General features: G+C 39.2%; 1 protein-coding gene across 4 annotated transcripts in view; it reads left to right on the forward strand.

The window, feature by feature from the left end:
- LOC104966002 (oxysterol-binding protein 2-like) overlaps positions 1-21,053 on the forward strand; it is a 146,707-nt gene that overhangs the window by 115,382 nt on the left and 10,272 nt on the right. For all 4 annotated transcript variants that reach the window (XM_010795097.1, XM_010795098.1, XM_010795100.1 and 1 more), the window contains exon 3: positions 16,447-16,697. In XM_010795097.1, the coding sequence (XP_010793399.1) occupies positions 16,447-16,697 (251 nt within the window). The remainder of the gene's footprint in view (positions 1-16,446; positions 16,698-21,053) is intronic.

Consider the following 21,053-nt stretch of genomic DNA (forward strand, 5'->3'; position numbering starts at 1 on the left):
TGTACTCGAGCCACTCCTATTTATTTTTTCACAACTTCATAATAACTTTGATTCCTAAGTTCACATTCCTGATAAACTGGACATCTTTTCATGAGTCTACAGTATGATGTAGCCATTTTGAAGCTCATGAATTAGAGTCATGTTGTTAGACGACTGTTTGCTCAAATATTGTTAAACTCAATAGGATTTTGTAAATTGATCGCAACCAAGAACATTGTGGTGGTATTGTAGCATCAAACATTTGACTGACTTTATTTACATTTTATATGTATTTTATGAAATTCAAAGGGATGCCATATTAACTCTTTAAGAATGTCATTTGGTCGATTCATTTCAAATGTTTGTATGTTGGTTTGGGATGTCTGTGTTGGGAGAGAGAAAGGGATTATGCATTTGAATTTTAATAGGATTATTTTATTTTCTCTTTAATAAATAGTATTTTTCTTATCAATTGTCTTGTTTTTTTGTTTTTAAAAGGCAAGAAAATATAATTGTGGTTTAAATCAGTGTTTACATTACATTACATTGCATTTAGCTGACGCTTTTATCCAAAGCGACTTACAATAAGTACATTCGACCAGGAAGATACAACCTTGAAGAAAACAGAATCATATAAGTACATCAGGTTTCATAGAGCTAAACATATTCCCTCCTATCGACTCCATTATAGGATAAAACCAATCCCCTATGAAACCCCTTTTCATGCTCCCATAGAACACCAAATGTAGTACACTGTGTATTACTGATGGTCATGTATGATGGTAGTGTATTGCATGTAACAGCCTGCAGTACATGGACCTGACCAGTGGAGGTCCTCAAGAGCAAAATTGGAAAAACATTGAGTGAGTTCTCTTGCCTTGTTACTACATACAGAAAGATTGCTTTACTGTGGGGCAATTTGCGCTGCTGTTAATGCCTAAAACAATCATGGATTCAAAATAACATACTGGGAAATAACACATGGAAAATATAAAGTAAAAACAAATGTCAGCTCAATTAACTTTATTTCACTCCAGATCAAACAGTTTTTACCTCAATGAGAAACCAACAGACTACTTTACATAGGTTGAATAGGATAGAATGTAAATGCACATGTGTATATTTAGCCAGTTTAACCCTTAGATGCATAATTGTCTTTGTAGACCCGGTGAGGTGGTTTTCTTGAAGTATCTTTGTAATTAAAAAGATGTATCATTTCATATTCCAGCTATTCCTCAAAAAACATGTTTTGGACATCATGCCATTCAAATGTTTAATTTAGATTTTAAGAAATTGTAGTTTTTGTATTACTACCCCAAGCTTCAATAAGTGGGTCAAAAATGACCCGCATGCATTTTCTATGGAACCCTATGGGAAAACGTTTTTTTTCAAAATGTAAATAAAATGTCTAAGATTATAAATAGTGAAAAATGTAATATAAAATGTTTCTAGTGTGAACCAAAATATAATACTAAATATTATACAAATTATTTTTCTTAACCTCTTAAGCCCCAAGCCTGTTTTTCAGGTTTCAGGCTCGAAAATGACATTCCCAGAACAAATGACCATATCTTCCCTTCTAAAAGGGTTAAATTAATAATCGTTTTTCTCGAAGTAATGATAAACCTGTGAGTTGGATGTAGAAAAGTCAGAATCAATATAGATGTTTTTTATTTTAAAGAAAATTCAGATTGAACATGGTAAAAAAACTGTAAATTATAGTGTCCGTCCAAAAAATATTTTGTACTTATAGTGAAAACTAACCTTGGATGATGGGTTAGTAGACTAAAAGCTTTAGGAATCCAAAGTACAACATATAATAAGTACCCTATATCAAGATTGATGCAAAACAAGTGATATTTGACCTTTTTAGACAGATTTAGCAAAATGGGGCCATTTGGGTGGATTTTCCTTATCTCTGGCCCCCCCTTCTTCGATTTCGACATGTGACATCTCTTTCTGATCGTTAGAGCCAATAGAATCGAAAGGAAATCGTCCCACACACACTCATGTTAAAAAAAAAAAGGTTTCGTCTTCGCGCATTCAATCTTGCTATAGAGCGTAGGAATGGCCTGCTCTGATATTTTAAAACGGAATTGCAGTTTTATTGCTTATAGATTATCAGAACATTTCAAAGGGGACACAGACACATTGGATATTAACCTATGGATTAACTACAGCATCGTTGTTATCGTTTTAATGCCATTGAAGACCAGTTATGACCAGACAAAACCAAGGTAAGCCATGTTAGCGTTGTAGGCTACCTAGCGCCACATGTTTTGATGTACGTTTTTGTTAATAACGTCGCGACTTTGTATCTTTCAGTGTTGAGGTGAGCACCGTTAGATTCTGTGTCTTTACGATCATAAACGATGTGTTGGATGTGCAGCTAGGATAAGTAATAAGGGAGCTAGGAGTGATTTTCGGTGCAGTAATAGGTTAGCATTTTTCGCTCTAATTCCGAGGCTCACTGTTAGCATTGTGTGTTTTTAAAAAAAAAAAGAAAATGAAAAAGATCAGTTAAATGTGTTTTTTCCCGTTATATGGATGTACAATATTCATAGTTTATTTTATTAAGGTTCCTTAGACGTTGTTTCCTGCAAATGACGCGATTTCGGCCCCGGAACCAGCTCCGTGGGGCTTAAGAGGTGTTAACCAAAATAGCATAAAAACACATTCTAATACGGGTCCTTTTAGACCCACTTATGGAAGAGTGTAGGGTCCAGTCACTCAGGCCAGGGTTAAGCAGATTAGGTTGAACGCTACAATGTTGGCTGCCAACATTCCCTTTAAATCCACTTATTCCCTCCGTGAATTAGACAAAGGCGTCCATTACAATAATTTTCCAGCGCCATACACGAACTGCACAGCTGAGGGAAGGTAGAATCCCTTTTACTATTACGTTTTCTCAATATTTCCTCGCATACTAGTTCAGTTGTATTCAGCCTGGCCAGTGGAGGCTTGAACATGAGTTTCCTTCCTTCAAATGAAAAGACAGTTTACAAGTCTTTTTCCGTTTAGTTGTTTTTACTAAAAAGGAGAAAGGGAAGTCATGAAAAGCCATGAAAATAACACCAAAGCAGCAGTGTTGTAAACTTAGTTTATGAGTATGCAATTACAATTTTACAGGTTTTTGTGCAACCAAGTTAACATGAAACGAAAGCGTAATGAAAATATTTTGCACCTGATGTTATAACTGGGATGGAACAGCATAGATGTGCATTATACATCAATTAATACTGATTTATTTTTCTTTAAACCATAGAATGTTGTTCATGCATTGCTAATCTTCACGTATATTGATTAGACAGCCCTACTCACTCACAAAAACTTTAATATGTTAACAGAATATTTTCCCTCATTGCATAATTTCCATCTACCGATCAAAGACATTGCATCCCTCTGAGAGTATGAAGGACACTAAAAGTAAGGACAAGAATAAACCCTGTACTTCAGATACAATGACATGTCTTCTCAGCATAGACCTCTTTCTCTTTTTTTTTTGACCAGTGCAAAGAAAGAGCGGGATGTCTGGGGCTTTGTATGGACAGGATGATGTCATCTCCTCTTCCTATGGTGCAGAAAGAAAGCTTTGTCTTGTGGAAGGCCTAGCCTGGTCATTTAGTTCACATGTGACTTTCACAAAACACTTTTAGCACAAACATATCTACTCTGCAAGCGAGAACACTGGGATCTACCCTACAAACTAGCCCATTCAAACATGTTAAAATGCCAGTGGATTCTATAATGAGTACTGTATTGTTCCTGATTGGACAAATAGTACGAGCATAGAGTATAACAACTCACCAGTGGGATGTGCATTTGCAACACCAAGGAAAGCTAGAATATGTAGAAAAGTACTGCCTTTGTTCTTTGAGCAAATGTACAATCCAGACTCTGCCTGTATGTCGTTGGTTGAGTTCACATTTTTGCATATTGCATGGGAAATAGGGTCAATAGTGGCGCGTTTAGCAGCTAAAAGGCTAAATAATACCCTCAGGTGTTGGTGGAGACCAAACATATAGTTAAAAGGACATAGAACTGCAGCTACCAAGTATTTTCTGTATCAGTTAACACAGTAAAAGTTGCTCTAAAAATGTCAGAAAAAAGGTAAAAATGTTCATCCTCTTTTTCTCAAAGTCCAAGGTGTGTCTTTACATAATTGTTTTGCTAGTTCAGAACAGAGAAAGTATGACATCTCTATATTGAGAGGCGGAAAACATTATCAAATGAGTGAGAAATTAGTCATCTAATCGTTGCAGCTCTAAAGTAGAGGAGAGCATTGTTATGAGGCTAATAACAGTTTTTGTAACTACCGTATATCAATAAGTGTATGTCAGCAGCTGAGTAGCCAAGTGCGTTAAGTGTTACAACATATTAGTGAGTCAGTGGAGGTTTCTGGTGTCTGTGTATCAAAACAAATGTCATGGTTACGTCATCACCAAACAAAGTTTTTCAGCAGACATGTATTGCTGGTTTGACATGTTGATGTTTGACGCTTGCATAGTGGTGGTTTGACAGTGGTCCAACACGGGTCAACTTGGAATATAAATGTACTGCAATATAAAATAAAAATAAATCTCCCCAGGGAAAGTTCAGGATTTTACAGCTGGAAGATTTCAATTTATGTAATTTGGGTTTCAGGAGTTTGGTCATTTCCCATGTGAAAGTCTACAAATATGAACATTATATCACCACCACCAGGGGATTTCTCATACATATAGGGAGTGTAATTGGATTACATTTAATCAAGACAGGAAGTAACAAAGGCGCTTGTAATACTACACACAAACACCGGTGTATACATTTAATTCATACATTGATTACGTCTCTGAGATTAGGTTGCATTCCAGTTTGAAAAACATGAAACGCATAGCAGCAAGTAACGAGAACCATGTGTGTCATCCATCTCCTCACCCCCCACTCGTAGTCCTCCCCCCCCCCCATTTCCCATCTGTGCCCTTCAGGCCCTCACTGCAGTCGCCTCCCACTTCCCTCTTCCTTCAGAACGCGTCTGTTTTTGTTTTCGAGCCCGGGCTCTTTGCACAGGAAATTGTATACATTGGGAGCATTCAGGAAGGCCGAGCGCCGCTTCCCCGTTAGCACCAAGTTTGGCTACGTGTCAAAAAAAACTGGATAAAAGAGGTCAGTAATTCCTAAACCAGGAGAGAAACAGAAGTCAGCTGTTCTCCTCCCCTCACCTCACTTCCCTCAACATTTATTTAAAAATCCCTGTCACTCCACTGCCACGAGTCCATCTCTAAACATCTCATATTTAAAAATGTCAGGTCGAAAATCAGATTATAAATCAAATGTAATGTTCCTGAGGGGATTTGCCTCTCTTCATATGCTTCCTCAGAGAAGCCAGTGAAAAGGGGAGCCTGTGTGGAATGAAGGAAAAGAGGAGGAGATAAAAAAGGAGCAGAGAGAGACTGGCTGGGGGTGAAAGAACAACAGGAAACCAAGCGATTCTAATGCTGTTTCTGCAAATCCTTCACAGATAAAGCAGCGGACTGCCACGTCCCAGGCAAGCTACTCTCACACCATGCCTTTTCTTTGATCATCACTCCAAGTTATGCCAAACTAAAAAGGACTTAAAGTTCAAAATGTGACGTCACTTCTGCTCTCAGCCTCCAACAGTGTGGTTAGTCAGAATGTGAGCGGATGCAGCGTTTTGGGAGCCGATTGCTGAGATTTGTGGCTGCTTTTTTGACCTAAGAACTCAACCTCTCTCTTATGGGGTCATATGGATCGATCGACGTTCCTCCAAGGATCTGTTTGTTTTAAACTTCGGGACTACTTACTGGAGCCACATGAAGAATAAAGGGACTAAGCAGAAGTCCAAAAAGAAAGGAAGTGAAAATGTGTTCGGCTGTGACCTGATAGAACATCTCCAGAACTCCGGGCAGGATGGTAAACTTTTTTTTATGTTGTTTTCTTTGACATTCAACACTCAATTTTTAGTGACTACCATCAAATAAACATGTATTTAATGTATCACTTTACTTGTATGTACAGCATCACACTTATACTGAATAAGGAGGTTTATTAGTCATTTCCTAGATAAGTAAACCCATTATAACCTTATCCATATACATCTATAAGAAGGAAAAGTTCAAACAGTGTCTTTATATAACAAATACTGGCTTTGTTCAAAGACGACATCAATGAATATCAGGTATACATGTGTTTTACATTTACTGTAGTAAGGCCATTCATCAACACATTGGCTGTATTAAAGGGTCATTTGTGAATTTGGGTGTGGCTCAGACATTTTTTGGCATCAATTTCCTACGGTGACTTTAGCTCCTATGGATAGTTTTGGGTTTGATACGAGACTGGGCGGTGATGGGAGAAAATTACGAGTCGAGACAAAAACAGACGAGAAAATAAATGTATAAAAATACTCAAATGTGGCCACGTTTGTTTGACAGGATGATTTTCTATAATTCCTCTTAATTATTCTGATCACATGTTGACAAAACTGTCTGCTGTGATTTTATTATTGGCCACACATTGATTTGTTGGAAAGGTGAAGTTTCCCACGTGCAGGTATGTGAACTTTAAGGAAGACCTGTTACAGTGGACGCTCTGTGAGGCGGAGCATCATGCAGGAAGTGAGGGAGGAGGTTTGGGTCATGGATGTGGAGCAGACATATTGTGTTTTTAGATTGTTAGTGCCTCACTTTGTCACTGATATGAATACTACTGGAAGCTCCAGACAAAGTAACAGAGACACAATGTAGACATTATAAATGGACTCCTTTGTAGTCATGACACTTTTAACTCTACGTTTCAACATTTATATTCAATTATACACAGACACTTTAAATCAGGATACAGTGAGTATCAAGCCTCTTTTTATTTCCTTATTAACATTATATGTGAGAAGGTAAATTGTACATGATGCCCACATGTGTTAAGTGTTAGAATCCAATTTCCAGCTGCGCAGAAAGTCCCCCTTAATCTTAAACCCCACTTCACAACTAATAATGAGTTGCATGCTGATATACTCACAACATATAGTGATTTGTGAGAGAAATCTTTTAAAAGAGAGAATATCTTCAACCTTTACTTTCAAGAGATTGAACATTGTTATCTGATATAATAACAAGCGATGGAGTCCTGCGTGGATGTGATAAAGGGTATAAGACCCTCACTTCCTGTCACACACAGACACACAATCGTTCTCATGGATATCTGAGGTTGTTTCATAACATTCATTTCATGTTAACATTGTAAAACTGCTTTTCCAGAAAACTCAAAATCACCAGTTGCCCATCGGCTATATAAAGATACATGAGTCATCTAGAGGAAATATACACGCTTAATCTGTTCACGACAATCTTCTTGACAGGGTTTGATAATCTGGCCCTGAACTTTTAAAGGTGTTTCAGTCAACAAACAATGTTTGTATATAACATTTTTATAAACCCTGACCAAAACAAACACTGCAGCGCTGCTCAGAGTTTTTGTAAAGTCAACCACTGAGCAGCAGCTGCAGTTTCTTCGTTTAAAATAACATTTAACATTACTGTAGAAACAAACACTCTGAATCAAATGGTACCATGACATTTTCCTTGTGACACGTTTCGTTTCATGCGTTCATAAAGTATCTCAAAAAAGTTGTTTTTAGTTTACTAAAAGCAGAGACGGAGAGGCGCTAAATGAAGGCTCCACAGTTATATTTGACCACAGGCATGTCACTGGAAGTCCAATTAAGTCAGATAGATGAGAATGTAAATGGCAGATTCCTGGTTTCTGCCATGATTACTCTGAGATCAACCATTGCCAAAATTCTTATTTAATTTTATGTAGGATGAATTTGTTATGGAGCCAGATCTGTGACGTGGAAGTCAGAAGTGTTAAAATGTTACACGTTTAGAAATGCAAGGCAGCATATGGAACTTTGTTATTAAAATACTTAAGACAGACACGTCATAATTAACATTGATTTTTCACATGTGAATATCAAGCAGTATGTTTTTTAAACCTCGACTGACACATATTTCATTGCCACCTATTACGCACTGTTTTAAATTAATTTAGACTGTTTTTGTATTCAAAGCAATTGGACAGAGTTATTCTTTATTTAAAATAAAGAGTTTTACTGAAATAACATACATTTTAACGGAGGATAAATCAATATGTGATTTCCTGTCGTACCAATCCGTTCTCTCACTCAACATAACTGTATCTTAAAAACATGTTTTTGTGTCAAAGCATGTATCAAAACTATATCAAAAATAAACCACATTAAGTTCCGTTATCAACTTTTTTTTTGCAACCATTTGCTATTTCTAGTATTAGCTTAAGGGAAGTTATGGTCAGACTGAAACGGAGCATGTGATTTAGCTGTAAAACCACAGTTAGCTCAGTTCCCATTTTATTTTTTAAAAGGGCAGGTAAAAACACTTGTGTACAGAAAGTGATGTACTGTTGTTTGGAAAGCTGTGTAGGTCAGTGATAACATTTCAAAAGCCGTTTTCTATTAGAGGAAATGTCGTAAGTAATACCAGCTACAAGGACTGGGTGTGTCAGCCTTCCTCTGAAACAAACAAACCATTTTTAACTTCCTGTCAAAGTCCACCTACAATCAGCGGCTCTAAGGAATAGAAAACAGACATAGTGGAACAAACGCTATACCATGAAGTCAGCCCTGTGTGCATTGTTCCCGCTGACACATTACATTCACAGTTCCCTCTCCTGCTTTTATGCTTTAATGGGACCATCAAGCCCATTATAAAAGTATATGACTAACACAGTTTCTCAACTTTAGTTCCTCAGGTTCTGAAGAAATGTGCAGAGTTTATCGAGGAACATGGGATTGTGGACGGGATCTACAGACTGTCGGGGGTCACCTCAAATATCCAGCACCTCAGGTACAGCGATGCTTTTGAAGGAACCTCACCTTATAGAAAATATAATTTTTTTAAGCATTTCATTCCTTATAATTACCGATGAATACATTCAGTTTGCTCCAATTATTCAGTACAAAATACTTCTAAGATAAATTAAATATTACCCTAAACAAGTCCATAAAATAAGTGTTAGTCCAGCTCTTTCTTTTTATCCATGCAGGCTGAATGAACAGTCATAAAATCATTCATTTATTTATTATTGATTTCTCATAGCTTGTTTTCTTTTAAAGTCGACTGGATACACTTCAATCTAACAAGACGCGTACTGCAGCAAAAGTTAGCAGGGGTGTTAACAATCAAAGCATTCAGCTAACCCTGTGTGTGTGTGTGTGTGTGTGTGTGTGTGTGTGTGTGTGTGTGTGTGTGTGTGTGTGTGTGGTGTGTGTGGTGTGTGTGTTGTGTGTGTGTGTGTGTGTGTGTTGTTTGTGTGTTGTAACTTGTGTGTGTGTTGTATGTGTGTTGTGTGTGTGTTGTGTGTGTGGTGTGTGTGTTGTGTGTGTGTGTGTGTGTGTGTGTGTGTGTGTGTGTCTGCAGGCAGGAATTCTGCTGCGAGGCGTGCCCTGACCTCACAGAGGAAGTGTACCTCCAGGACATCCACTGTGTGGGTTCCTTATGTAAGCTGTTCTTCAGGGAGCTCCCCAATCCTCTGCTCACATACGAGCTATACAGCAAATTCACTGTAAGTACATTCAGTTCACACACACAGCCCCAAAGAATCTTGTGTGTGTGTCGTATGTTTTACAAACAGTAATTAGTAGCAGATCGAAAGCCAACCCCAAAATCCTACGCCATTTTTTTTCCACAAAGTCCTTCAGTATCTTTTAGTTAGCACTATGAAGATCTTATTTATTATCATTCTCCATGAGTGTGAGCTCATCTCTCGGTCTTGTTTTCATCTCTTCCCTGGAGAAAACGGTACTATTAGCAGATGTCTTCTGAACTGCAAGCAAATAACATATTGCATTACTTAATTAAACACAATTGTATTATCTTTGTAATGAAATCTTCGTTGCTATTAAAAGGAGCAGTTATGCTGCCCATAATCATGAAAAGATGTTCCTTCACAAACTCATCACAAATAACACAATTATTATCAGTTTCATCAAAGGGGGATTTAAGCTTTGCATTCAAGAAAGACCTTAACATCAAGAGTATAAGGAGACCAGGTCAGAATTTAGATATCAAACTGTATGGCCACATTTTTTTTTTTTTTTTTTTACAAGTCTTTTTATTTCATTATAGTGTACAATAATCGATGCCATTTCATATATTGTAATATCACAGTACACTCACTACACTCCCCCCTCCCTCCCTCCACCCGCACATGCCCACACTGACGAAACCAAAAACATTTAAAAAAAAAAAAAAAAAAAAAAACAAGATGCTTCTCAATATAACTTAAATAACAGGGCCATGAAAATGAAAATAAACATAAAACGAAAAAAAATAAAAATAATAAGCCCACATCAAAGTAAAACAAACAAATAATTATACAATTAATTATACAATACAGCGACAATATAGACAATGACAACACAACTAGTATTTCCGGCCGTCAGGAAAAANAAGCAAGAGCCATTCTACTGATGCACTAGCTGGGAATTCATCAAATCTACACAGCACACCAAAATATACATCTACAGTTTAGCAGTGCGCAGCCTGGTGGTTTTTCTTTTTGTCTATCGTAGCACATTAGGAAATGTTACTGAATTAAAAGTCATTGCTTAGTTGCTGCAGTTTGCTGTTAATCTTTTCTTCTGTTGTTTCGATTGGACACTCTGGCAGAGCTGTACCGCAGAGCGCTGGGGACAGTGATGAGTTGCACTGCACAGTTTCTCATGTGCTTGTGGAGAGCTCAGCTTTAACCTGCCGTCTCCTCTGTTTGTCTCCTTGTGATGTATCTCAGCGGAGCCAGTTAGCAATTACCGGCCGGGATTACACCCCTCTCCCCAGGGACACATCTTCGCTCTTCATCTACCTGGTTCCTTCTCCTGTTTCTGATATACTTCTCATGTTTTCTCTTTCAATCATCTTCCTCTTTCTTTGCTGTCAGTCCTGAAATAGATATATTCCTACCACAGATACACACCGTCTCTGTGGTCTACAGATTGATCATTAAAGCTGGATCATTCAAATCAATATCTGATTTCCGGCAGTGGCTCAGTCAGTAGGGGCTTGGACTGGGAGCTGTAGGGTCGCTGGTTCAAGTCCCCGACCAGACCTAAATATGGAGTGTGGACTGCTACTTGGAGAGGTCCCAGTTCGCCTCCTGCCCTGCCGTGGTGCCCTTGAGCAAGGCACCGGACACCCCCCCACTCCCATTGCTCCCCGGGTGCTGTACATTAGCTGCCCACTGCTCCTAGTACTAGACTCCTGGCACTAGGATGGGTTAAAAGCAGAGAACAACTTTCACTGTGTGCTGTGCTGCATGTGTGACCATTAAAGAGGGTTTCATCACTCCCATTCCATTCTATAATATTTTTTTGAATACTGTGAACAATTAATTTTGAAGATAGATGTGATCCAAGCATGGGCTTCCGTGGCTTCGTTTTGGCTTTTGCACCGTTGTGATGAAATCCCATCGCTAAATGGTCTTTAGAGAATGTATTATTCAACAGAACAAAAACTACATCATCCAATACACCCATACATTTGAATGAACAGCTCTCTTAAGCAGTTTGAACAAAAACTGAAGATTACAATCTCATATAAAGGTAGCTTTTGTGCAACTTTGTCACCTGCAAATGACAGGTAAATACAAATAGTTTGCAACAGAAAATACGTATATGTTTTTCTCTGTCATCCCACTGATGAATCCCTGTTATTTACATATATAGCAAGCATGCCGTGAATGCCAGCATGCTTCTAAGATGAAAAACTTCTAAATATTTCTGGGAGAAGTTTCTCCTCTGATTAAGCCTTTCAGTATGTTCAAATACCATCTTTAGTAATCCAGAGGGGCAGGACATTTCTCCCATTTGCTCTGCTGCTCGACATGCACGTCTTTCTGTGACAGAGAGACATCCTGTCAGCCACTGAGCTGACAGGAAGTCCTCCGGGACGAGAGACGAGGGCTGACAGTGGGACAGAAGCAAGAACACAGCTCTCCCAATTACACTCTCCCACATTTATTCTCTCTCTCTCGCTTGCTCTCTCTCTCTCTCTCTCTCTTTTGTTCTTGACATTGAGATGCAAACTAAGGAAGGAGTGAAAGGAGAAGAACCTACAGTATGCACAAACTGAAGATTGATGGACGGACGATGGATGTGTTGAACTGTTTCCTAGCTCGCCACAAACACAGATATTTGCTTAAAATATGCCATCACGTTCTGAGTAGGAACCAACTGGGCACAGACGTGCATGTGTGTCGTTGCAGGGTGTTCTCCGAGGTGCTGGACTGTGGGGGAGGGGGGAGTAACCGCCCTTGAGGCATGACTGGTGTGGTAATGGGCTTCTGGCCTTACCTCGTGATGACGACTTTGCTACGGAGAGCCATCCATCCACATCTTCTGTGGGGGAGAAAGAGAACGGAAGTGTGAGCGGCCGAGCTATGCATTGAGGCAGCATAGATAGTGTATTTATTGACCCAGGAAAAAACATGTCTTCACTTTCTATTCCATGTGTCAGTGACATACAGTTGATAGATATTTAGCCTGAACGTTTTTTTAATCTCCAGTAATCAAACTCGTCCGGTAGTGCTTGACATTTTGACATGATCCTACATGGATCCGGCTCAATGAACATAAAGGACATTCCTGACACATTTTGTATGGCAAAAAGCCTTGTGTTGTTAAAGGCTCTCTGTACTGTAGAGCCAACGGCAAACATTTGTTTTTGCAGCTCACTGTTCTGTCAGTGGAATCGAGGCATGAGAATTGGGTTTACAGGCAATGTGCTGTAAGCAGAGTCTCTTCTACAGAAATATGTCCCGTTACAAATGGCAGTTTATTTTTAAGTGGCATTGCTTAGAGAACTGAAATCATTGGCAGAATGAGGGTAATGGATACGAACAAGTGTTGCATATATATTCACTGGTATTTTAGTTTACTCTTAAACTTCCTAACTGTACATCATATTTTAGCAGATACAGCCATAGCATTATCCACTTTCTTATCCTCACAGTACCTCTAAAATGTCCAAACTGTATACTGCACATTATGCAAATATGATCACCCTACTCTGTCATTTCACAATCTCAAATGTGGAGATGATGCAGGGCTCAGGCGTTGGGCTTTCTGTAACTCAGTCAGTACTTAGCATGTTGCAAGGCTGGTGTCTTGGTTTTCCTTCAAAACTGAAATGAGTCTCTAACTTTTTGCAAGAAGTTTGAAAAGAAAGCAATTTATATGGGATTATTCATTTGTAGAATATTTTGGAGTGAGGTATGCAGAATGCATTTCCATACACACAGGGGTTTTTGGTTCAATATGAAGGTTGATATTAGTTTCTCTATAAAGCTGAAAAAGCATCTTGTCAGAAAGATGACTTTCAAAAGCATAATGGAGCTTAGGTAAGAGATTTATGTTGATTGAATGTATCATCTTCACTCAGAGAGAAGATTCACAATGTTTAATGTCCTGTTTCAAGGATGCTATCAACAGCAGGAAATCAGTGAGTAGTAAAATCCAGATTCCCCGATATCTTTTACATTTTAAAGGGGGACAAAGGAAAGGACTTTCTCAGCAGTTACCTTGATTGGCATTACCTCCAGGTTAATTTCGTATTTGTACGGTATTTACAATGTATTTAATATGTCTAGCAGTATATGGCTTAACTCAAAATCCAAGATACATCGGAGATCCTTGTGTCTTGTACCTCTTTGGAGATTAAAGTAAGCAGAGAGGTAGTTGCTGGTGTGACAGTAGCCTTTTGAGAGGAATATGTAAAACAGACCCACTCTTACCAATCAAAACTAAATACAATTAGAAGTTGCAATAACTTCTCGTATTCAATTATTTGAAGGGAAACATTCAAACTAGATACAAATCTTCAGGAGAGACAGTAGCCACTTTTAGTATCTCAAGATGCAGCTTTTAGTGTCTGATTACCTTATAAACATTTCAATGAAATTACTTTTTCTGATTTAATGTCCTTCTGTCCATTTTTTCTTATTTTGTTTTTTGTATAACTTTGTTTAGACTCTGGGGCGTATGAATACATTTATCCAATCTAAAGTGATTTGGGACAGGCTTATTGTTGCCTCGTGGGACGATGTTTACATCAACTCGCCAACTCAATTGTCTGTTTGAAGCCAAAGTCACACATTATTCATTTAAGGCTTATTTCATTATCCTCCCTGACTCTGTGAACTTCCTCGCCTCCTTCACTGTCTCCTTGCTTTCCTTTGCAGCTGACGTCTCTCCACACAACGGTCAATGTTCGGACTTCACCACCACAGCTTGTTCCTCTTCCTTTCTCTATCTATTGATATTCAACGTGCTTTTAGTCATACTCCATTTCTGGCTGGTAATGGGTGGATGGATTTTAGATCAATATGAGCTTTAGGGGTTTTCACTGTCGGCTGCTGGTTTAACCTTTGGCTGGACTGATGTGTGTCTCTGTGAAGGACTTTTCAACATGTTCTCAGTGTGTGCTTCTTCTTCGTAGATGAACTTTGGTTACCTTTAGGGAAAATGGATACCGAGGAATGCCAACATGGTGAGAGATTTTGTCTCCTGTCCTTTCTTTTCTCATCTGGCTTCTTCCTATCGTTGCACCTCGTGGTTGGATTATCTATGTTGTTATTTTATTGTCTTTCTTAATCTACCGGTATACACAACATCTATGCACTTCTCTTTGTCCTGGGAGAGGCATCCCTCCTTTGTTGCTCTCCCCGAGGTTTCTTCCATTTTTCACAGCATTAATTGTGGTGATAAATATCAATACATACGGTTTCTATGGAAATATTCTTGTGTACTATGAAGATCTAAGGACAGAGGGTGTTGTTTCTGTACAAACTGTTAATACCCCTGAGAAATGTGTGATGTTTGGCCCGATAAATTACATTAATCGATTGATTGATTAATTAAATTTCCGTAAAGATAAAATGGATTTGCATTGTACACTTTGGACCATAAAAAGTGTTCACACATTGTTGGCTCAGATTTTCAAAGGTACCTCCCCCATTGGTTACTAACTCACCATATTTTAATTGATTTATTTGTCAAATGAATTGATTCTGTATGCTTATGATATCGTGAAAGGTGTATTTCTATATTACATAGTAAATATAACATTGCCAATGTATTCCTTTTAATTCCCATCGAAAGTTTTCACCTTGAATATTCATATTCTGGACCAAACTATTGAACTGACTGATCATCGGGCTGTCGTTTGTGCCATGCCACTAGGAACTAAATGTTTTTTACTCTTTAAAATGTACATCAGTTCTGGCCTTAAAATGAAGTGTCGGTCATAGGCTCTTAAATTGATGCTGTCACGGTTGCCATGACTAGTGAGTCAAAAAATATTGCAGACAGGAGCTTTTGCTGCATTGTATTTGACAAAAGATCATTAAAAATATTTTAATTGGAGCATTTTCTGGATGTCTAAAGCACCAGCGCTTTTTAATGATGAATCCACTGCAGAGACGTCTCAGTGCTGCGTGTTCCTCAGTAGAGCTTGACATTCGACTGGCCGAAGGTCTCGGTCAAATTTAAACCCCGTTGCTGTTACATAATGTAGTCCTGAGACTGCCAGGCGCTCAATATCCCCCCCGAGGAGACCCATGTTTCACTGCCATGGTTTAAATAGGCTTGACAGCGCTGAAGTCTCCTCCTCTGCGAGGTCACAGCTAGCTGCCATGTCCTCAGGAGAAAGTGTTTCTGCAGTGCTGCCGAAAACTGTGACAGTTTCCCCTATCAGCGACATAACAGACCTTTTGAAATTGACAAAGCGTACTCTTTAAGGTGGAGTGTAGATGACAGCAGAACAGCGCTGTCTAGACATTAAAGTGCCTGCAGGGCGACGAGAGGGTGGAGAGACTCTCTCTGCACTCAAACCTTTTGTTACCAGGGTCCTCCTCATTTTCAGTATTTGTTTCCTGCTCCTGTTATTTTGTGTTTTTATAAAATGTATTTATTTAAACAGAAACAAAAAAAACAGTTGCTTTAGGAAATATTCTTCTCTTTAAATATGGATTTTATTTGAGGTCTGACATTTTTCTTGCATCACAGCAGCTCCATTCACAGCATCAACAAGGACACATTTTAAGACCCGATACATTGAAACACACTTTTTATATAACATTGCAATCACTGAAGACAATATGTTCAAGACCTTTAACTAATATTTGACTTGGGATTCAACTCTTTACCAAATGTTCAATTTGAAGTCTATAGCGAGTTATGTGACTAAGGTTAGTCAGGGTATGGACATGTTTATTTGCTTTATGTATTTCAGCAGCTAAGAAATGCTTTCTAAGGCAAACCTTTTTTTACATAGTCCTTGTCAACCTCTTTTTTTTTACGTCAGTGTACTCACTAGTCCTAATAATCCTCTCTTGTTCAAGATGGTGTATATGTGACCTCTGACCTCTCCTCTCCAGATGACTCGGGGGACGAGGAGCCCACATCCCAGTCGGACCGCAGCGAGCTCCAGGGCACCCTGAAGATCCTGGTCAGCAAGCTCGATGACCTCAGCACGTGTAATGACCTGATCGCCAAGCACGGGGCGGCCCTGCAGCGCTCGCTCAGTGAACTCGAGGGGCTGAAAGTGCCCGTGGAGGGGGGGGAGAAGATCAAAGCAGTCAACGAGCGAGCCACCCTCTTCCGCATCACTTCCAATGCTATGATCAATGTAAGTAGCCGGGACAGAGCAGTGTCCGAGTCCTGCACGCTTTGGCATGATCAGTGTGACAGGAACGCCAGCCATCTATAGTGCCCTGGTTAGCGCATGACGAGAGATGAGATGACTTTACAGTGTGACATTTTAAACGAGAGCAGCGAGGCATGGAGACCCCAGCCTTAAAAAAGCAGTTCTGGACTTTGCCAGATCCTGTCCTCTCCCTTTGCAGTAAGTGCTAAAAATACTATTTCTGACCACAGATACAAATTTGAAATTCTCTCTGTGGTTTACAGATTGTTTTTGCATGGCTGGATAATTGGAATAAATATGCGATGATCACAATGTTTCAATACGGATACGTGTCGGATTAAATGTGCAAAAATAAATTTATGAACCCACTTTACACTCTTTGTCCAATTTGGCATCACAATGCTTTACAGGTGTGTAATTAAGATGAATAGGAACGTTTCACTTTAGCCCTGATCTGATTTAGATTTGCAGCTGGTGTGATCCCATAGATAAAAGGTCTTTACAGTACCTCAAGCATCCTTCAATGCACCCTAAAGGTGCTTTTAAACTGACTTAAACACAAACATTTCTTAATGAGTGTCCATAAATTATAGTAATAAAAATAAGCTTGGAGAAAAGCTCAAAGTTTAAAACAGTTTTCTGCTGCTGTTCTGCAGAATAAGTAAAGTACAATTGATTGAAGATATTTCAAAATCACACTTACTCAGTGCTTGACAACGTGTAAAAATCTACGCCTATCTATTACATTCAGAAATAAAGGCACCCGTCCAAAACACCTCTATAAATAATCCCTCTTCCAAAATAACATATTGCAGTTAAGTTGAACCATATCAGCTTCATTTCACACGTAACACACACTACCAAATATGAAGTCTCTGCTATATGATCAGCAGCACGTTCTCTACTGTTTCTGCTGCTGGTCCATTCTCCTCTCTGGGCTTCACACTTAGTTGGCAGTGGACGAGAGTTCAGGGAGAGTTGAGGTGCAAAGGATACTGGATATGATGGTGGGTGGGTGGAAGGGGGGACAGGAATAGCCCTTACTCCCCCCCTCAAAACCTCCCCCCCCCCCCCCCTCCCCCCCCCGTTGCCTGGTGAGGACAGTCAGAGGCTTCTGGACTACAGACAGACAGACAGACAGACAGACAGGCCTGCTCTGAAAACCAGACCATCGCACAAGGTTTGTCTTTCCTTCTGCTTCTCTCAATGGCTTTGCTGCTAGCGTTGTTTCTTCTTGTGGTAGTTGCTGTTTAATGAGGCTTTAACGCATACTCACTGGCTGTCAGGTTCAGCCATGGTTTGGATTCTGAATCAAGCATTAGGTTGGGATCAGGCAAAAGCAAATGATAACTCTTCAATCTTGAAATTTGTACTCAAACAGCTTGTTAGGAAACTTGAGATTGAAAAAAAGGAACATCTAAATTGTACTTTTTAAGTGAAAGGTCTTTGCTAAGAAATAATGAGCTCCCTGTTTCTCTCTGTCACCCATTTTCTTTATTAATTGGTTCCGGATAATTGAGACTCACTGGACAAGCAATACAAAAAAACTCTTGGTTTGCCTAACTCATTAAAATGCCATCAGTATTGCAGAGAACACGCTTCTAATGAGAAAAAAGTGCTGCCCATACTCCCTGTAGCGATCCTTGGGCTTGTAAATGACTCCTCAAGCAGCAGGCAGTGCAGGGTAACGGCTTTTGGATTTCTGCTCCTGTGTTTTTAGCAATTTTAGGCATTTTCTTGAAAGTAAGGGTTGTGGTTTCCCAAAGACATTGGGTTAGCGAGGAGTGGTTGAGGGAAGAAGGAGGTCATAACGATAAGACACCCCCTGCGTGTTCTCTGTGATCTGCGCCTCGTTCGAGGAGAGGGTTGCTTTAGTTCATTTAGTGGTGATGTAACTCGCCATGTGTGACATTGAATCCAGGCTTTTCCTGTGTGTGTGCCTTTTATCACACCTACCTATTACTCAAGTTCATTGTACTCTTGTCTACGTCACTCATTCAGGACTTCCCAATCTGACACTGAGATCTGTTGCTGCCACCGTAAGCCCGTTTCCACGCACATTCTACTTTGGCCTTTGTCTTGTCTTCCCCCCAACGGAAGTCACATGCAGTCTGTTTCAACCTGAGACTCAGCATTAATTCAAAAAGGAACTATCACACTTTCTACGTCAGTGTTGAGTTTCATATCGTGTTTAACTCTGAGGAAGTGGACCACAATGTCACGTGCACTTCTTACATTTAAACTGAGGCTCAGACAATTATGTTCATTCAGGACTGCTGGAGGTAAGACTTATGGATGATCTTACTATTGGAAGTGGTGGAGTTTCAATTGATTGTTTGAGGAAAAGTTACGTTCTAATTTATCTAAAGCCACTGAAATTTAACTTTTGTAATTTCAGTATTCAAAACATATAATGAAATTACAACATTAAAATACATTAGACTTAATAAAATGATTAGTGACTTTAAGTCGCAACAAGATGATTGTTTACCTTTTTAGAGTTAAGTAATACATTACAATTGTGGGGGAAACTTCTGAAGCACTTGGAAACAGGACTCAGAGAGGCACGAGGAGAGATGGAGCTTTGACGGCAAACACTGACGGTTTATTTGGAGTTACGGACGGAGACTTGACAAGACAGGTGGTGTGTCACGAGTTGACAAACCAATTCTGAAGAACTCTTTCTGTAGCTCGAGGTTTTAACTAGTTCGGAGTGTAACAATCAACATTCTTCATCAGTGAGACTACCTTCGTCCCTGAACAGTAAACTACCTCATGGCGGCTTGTGCTCTGTCATAGACTGGCAACAACAATGCGCCCAAGCTACTCCTCCTTAAGAGAGATAGCAGCTATACCCAAGGCCGTAGAACCATGCCATGGGAAAAGAGACGGTTAAGAGAGAAAACGATGAACTGGGTCGAAGGTTGAATACCTAAGCAAATTATTCCCTAACAACAATACTAGTTATAAAAGAGTATTGCTGGAGGACACGTTTGTTTTTGGTTTGTGATGTAGCTAAATAGATTTACTGTATAATGATCATATACATACAAACATAACACTAACTCTCTGTGAAGGATCAGAAGACTCAGATCATAGCTACATGTAGGGCATGACATAATGATGATATTGTAAAAGTAATCCATAGTTCATCTTAAATTGTAGTTTTACCAATCAAGTGGTATTTCTTGGATTAGTTCCTGATTTCTCCTCTCTCTGCGTTGGCCAAGTGTGCGTCAATGTCAGTGTGTTCAAGACAGCAAGGCAACTTCAAATGATTGTACTATGTCAAATGACAAAAGAAAGTCCAATAATAATCATAATAATAATTTAATATGGGGAAATTGTAAAGCAATATCTTTTTTGAATTAGGTTGCTAAGGAAGATTAAAGACCTGAAATTACACATAATGAATGTATTTAGAAATATAACATCATTTCAAAAAGTGACAACAGCAGTGTATCATTGTTATATTCTGATTGTGTGTAAGATAGATATGCTTCATTTGAACATTGGCTGAAAGCACTTTGAGACAGATTAACACTCGGCTGTCTGGAGACAAATCAACAATCAAGAGTTCAGTGTTAACAGATCCTCATTTTTCTACCTGCTGCCTCAAAGTGATACTGCGCTCTCCCCTTCCAGAGAACACATTCGTCCCTCCAGCTCGCTGCTCGCTGCCCGCAGGCCAGACTTTATCTAAAAGCTAACACTTAGCCGCCCGTTTTGCTCCGGATCCAAAGAGACCTTCCCTGCACTGAGTGGAACAAAATGTTACCACGTGCTGCTGGGAAGAACAACGAGAACATTCACAATGCAACAAAAATGCTTGATTGCAATAAAGCAGTTTCCAAGAGATTATTCCGAAACAATGCTGACAGCTCAATGACTGTCACATGACAATTTCATCCAGCGTGTAGTCAGCTGTGAGGTGTTGTGTAGGTTCATTGACCTTCGAGCCCACTGCGATGCGAGGCTGTCAGACAAACGCTGACATGCAAAATATGTCTGATCTGAAGTAACCTCTCAGCAGCAACAATGATGTCCCCACTGGACTCAAATATAGACTGCTACTCAACCAGAGGTTTAACCTTAGCTCTTAATTCACTGATACTAATCATGTTATTCAGAGATACATTTCACACAGCAGGGAGCAGACCGATGATTAACATATTGATGATTGCTCCAAACAATGGTGATAATTAACCTTGATTACAGTTATTGGCAAGAATGTCATTTCATCTTTTTCTATACCTCTCTTCTCTCTCTCTGTTGGAAAAAAGGGATTAAATATTGTTTCATTAAAGTATAAATAGTAAGTTAGCATTAAGAGGTAAA

Source organism: Notothenia coriiceps, unplaced genomic scaffold (assembly GCF_000735185.1).
Source record: "Notothenia coriiceps isolate Sejong01 unplaced genomic scaffold, NC01 NC01_scaffold00037246, whole genome shotgun sequence".
Taxonomy (NCBI): Eukaryota; Metazoa; Chordata; class Actinopteri; order Perciformes; family Nototheniidae; genus Notothenia; species Notothenia coriiceps.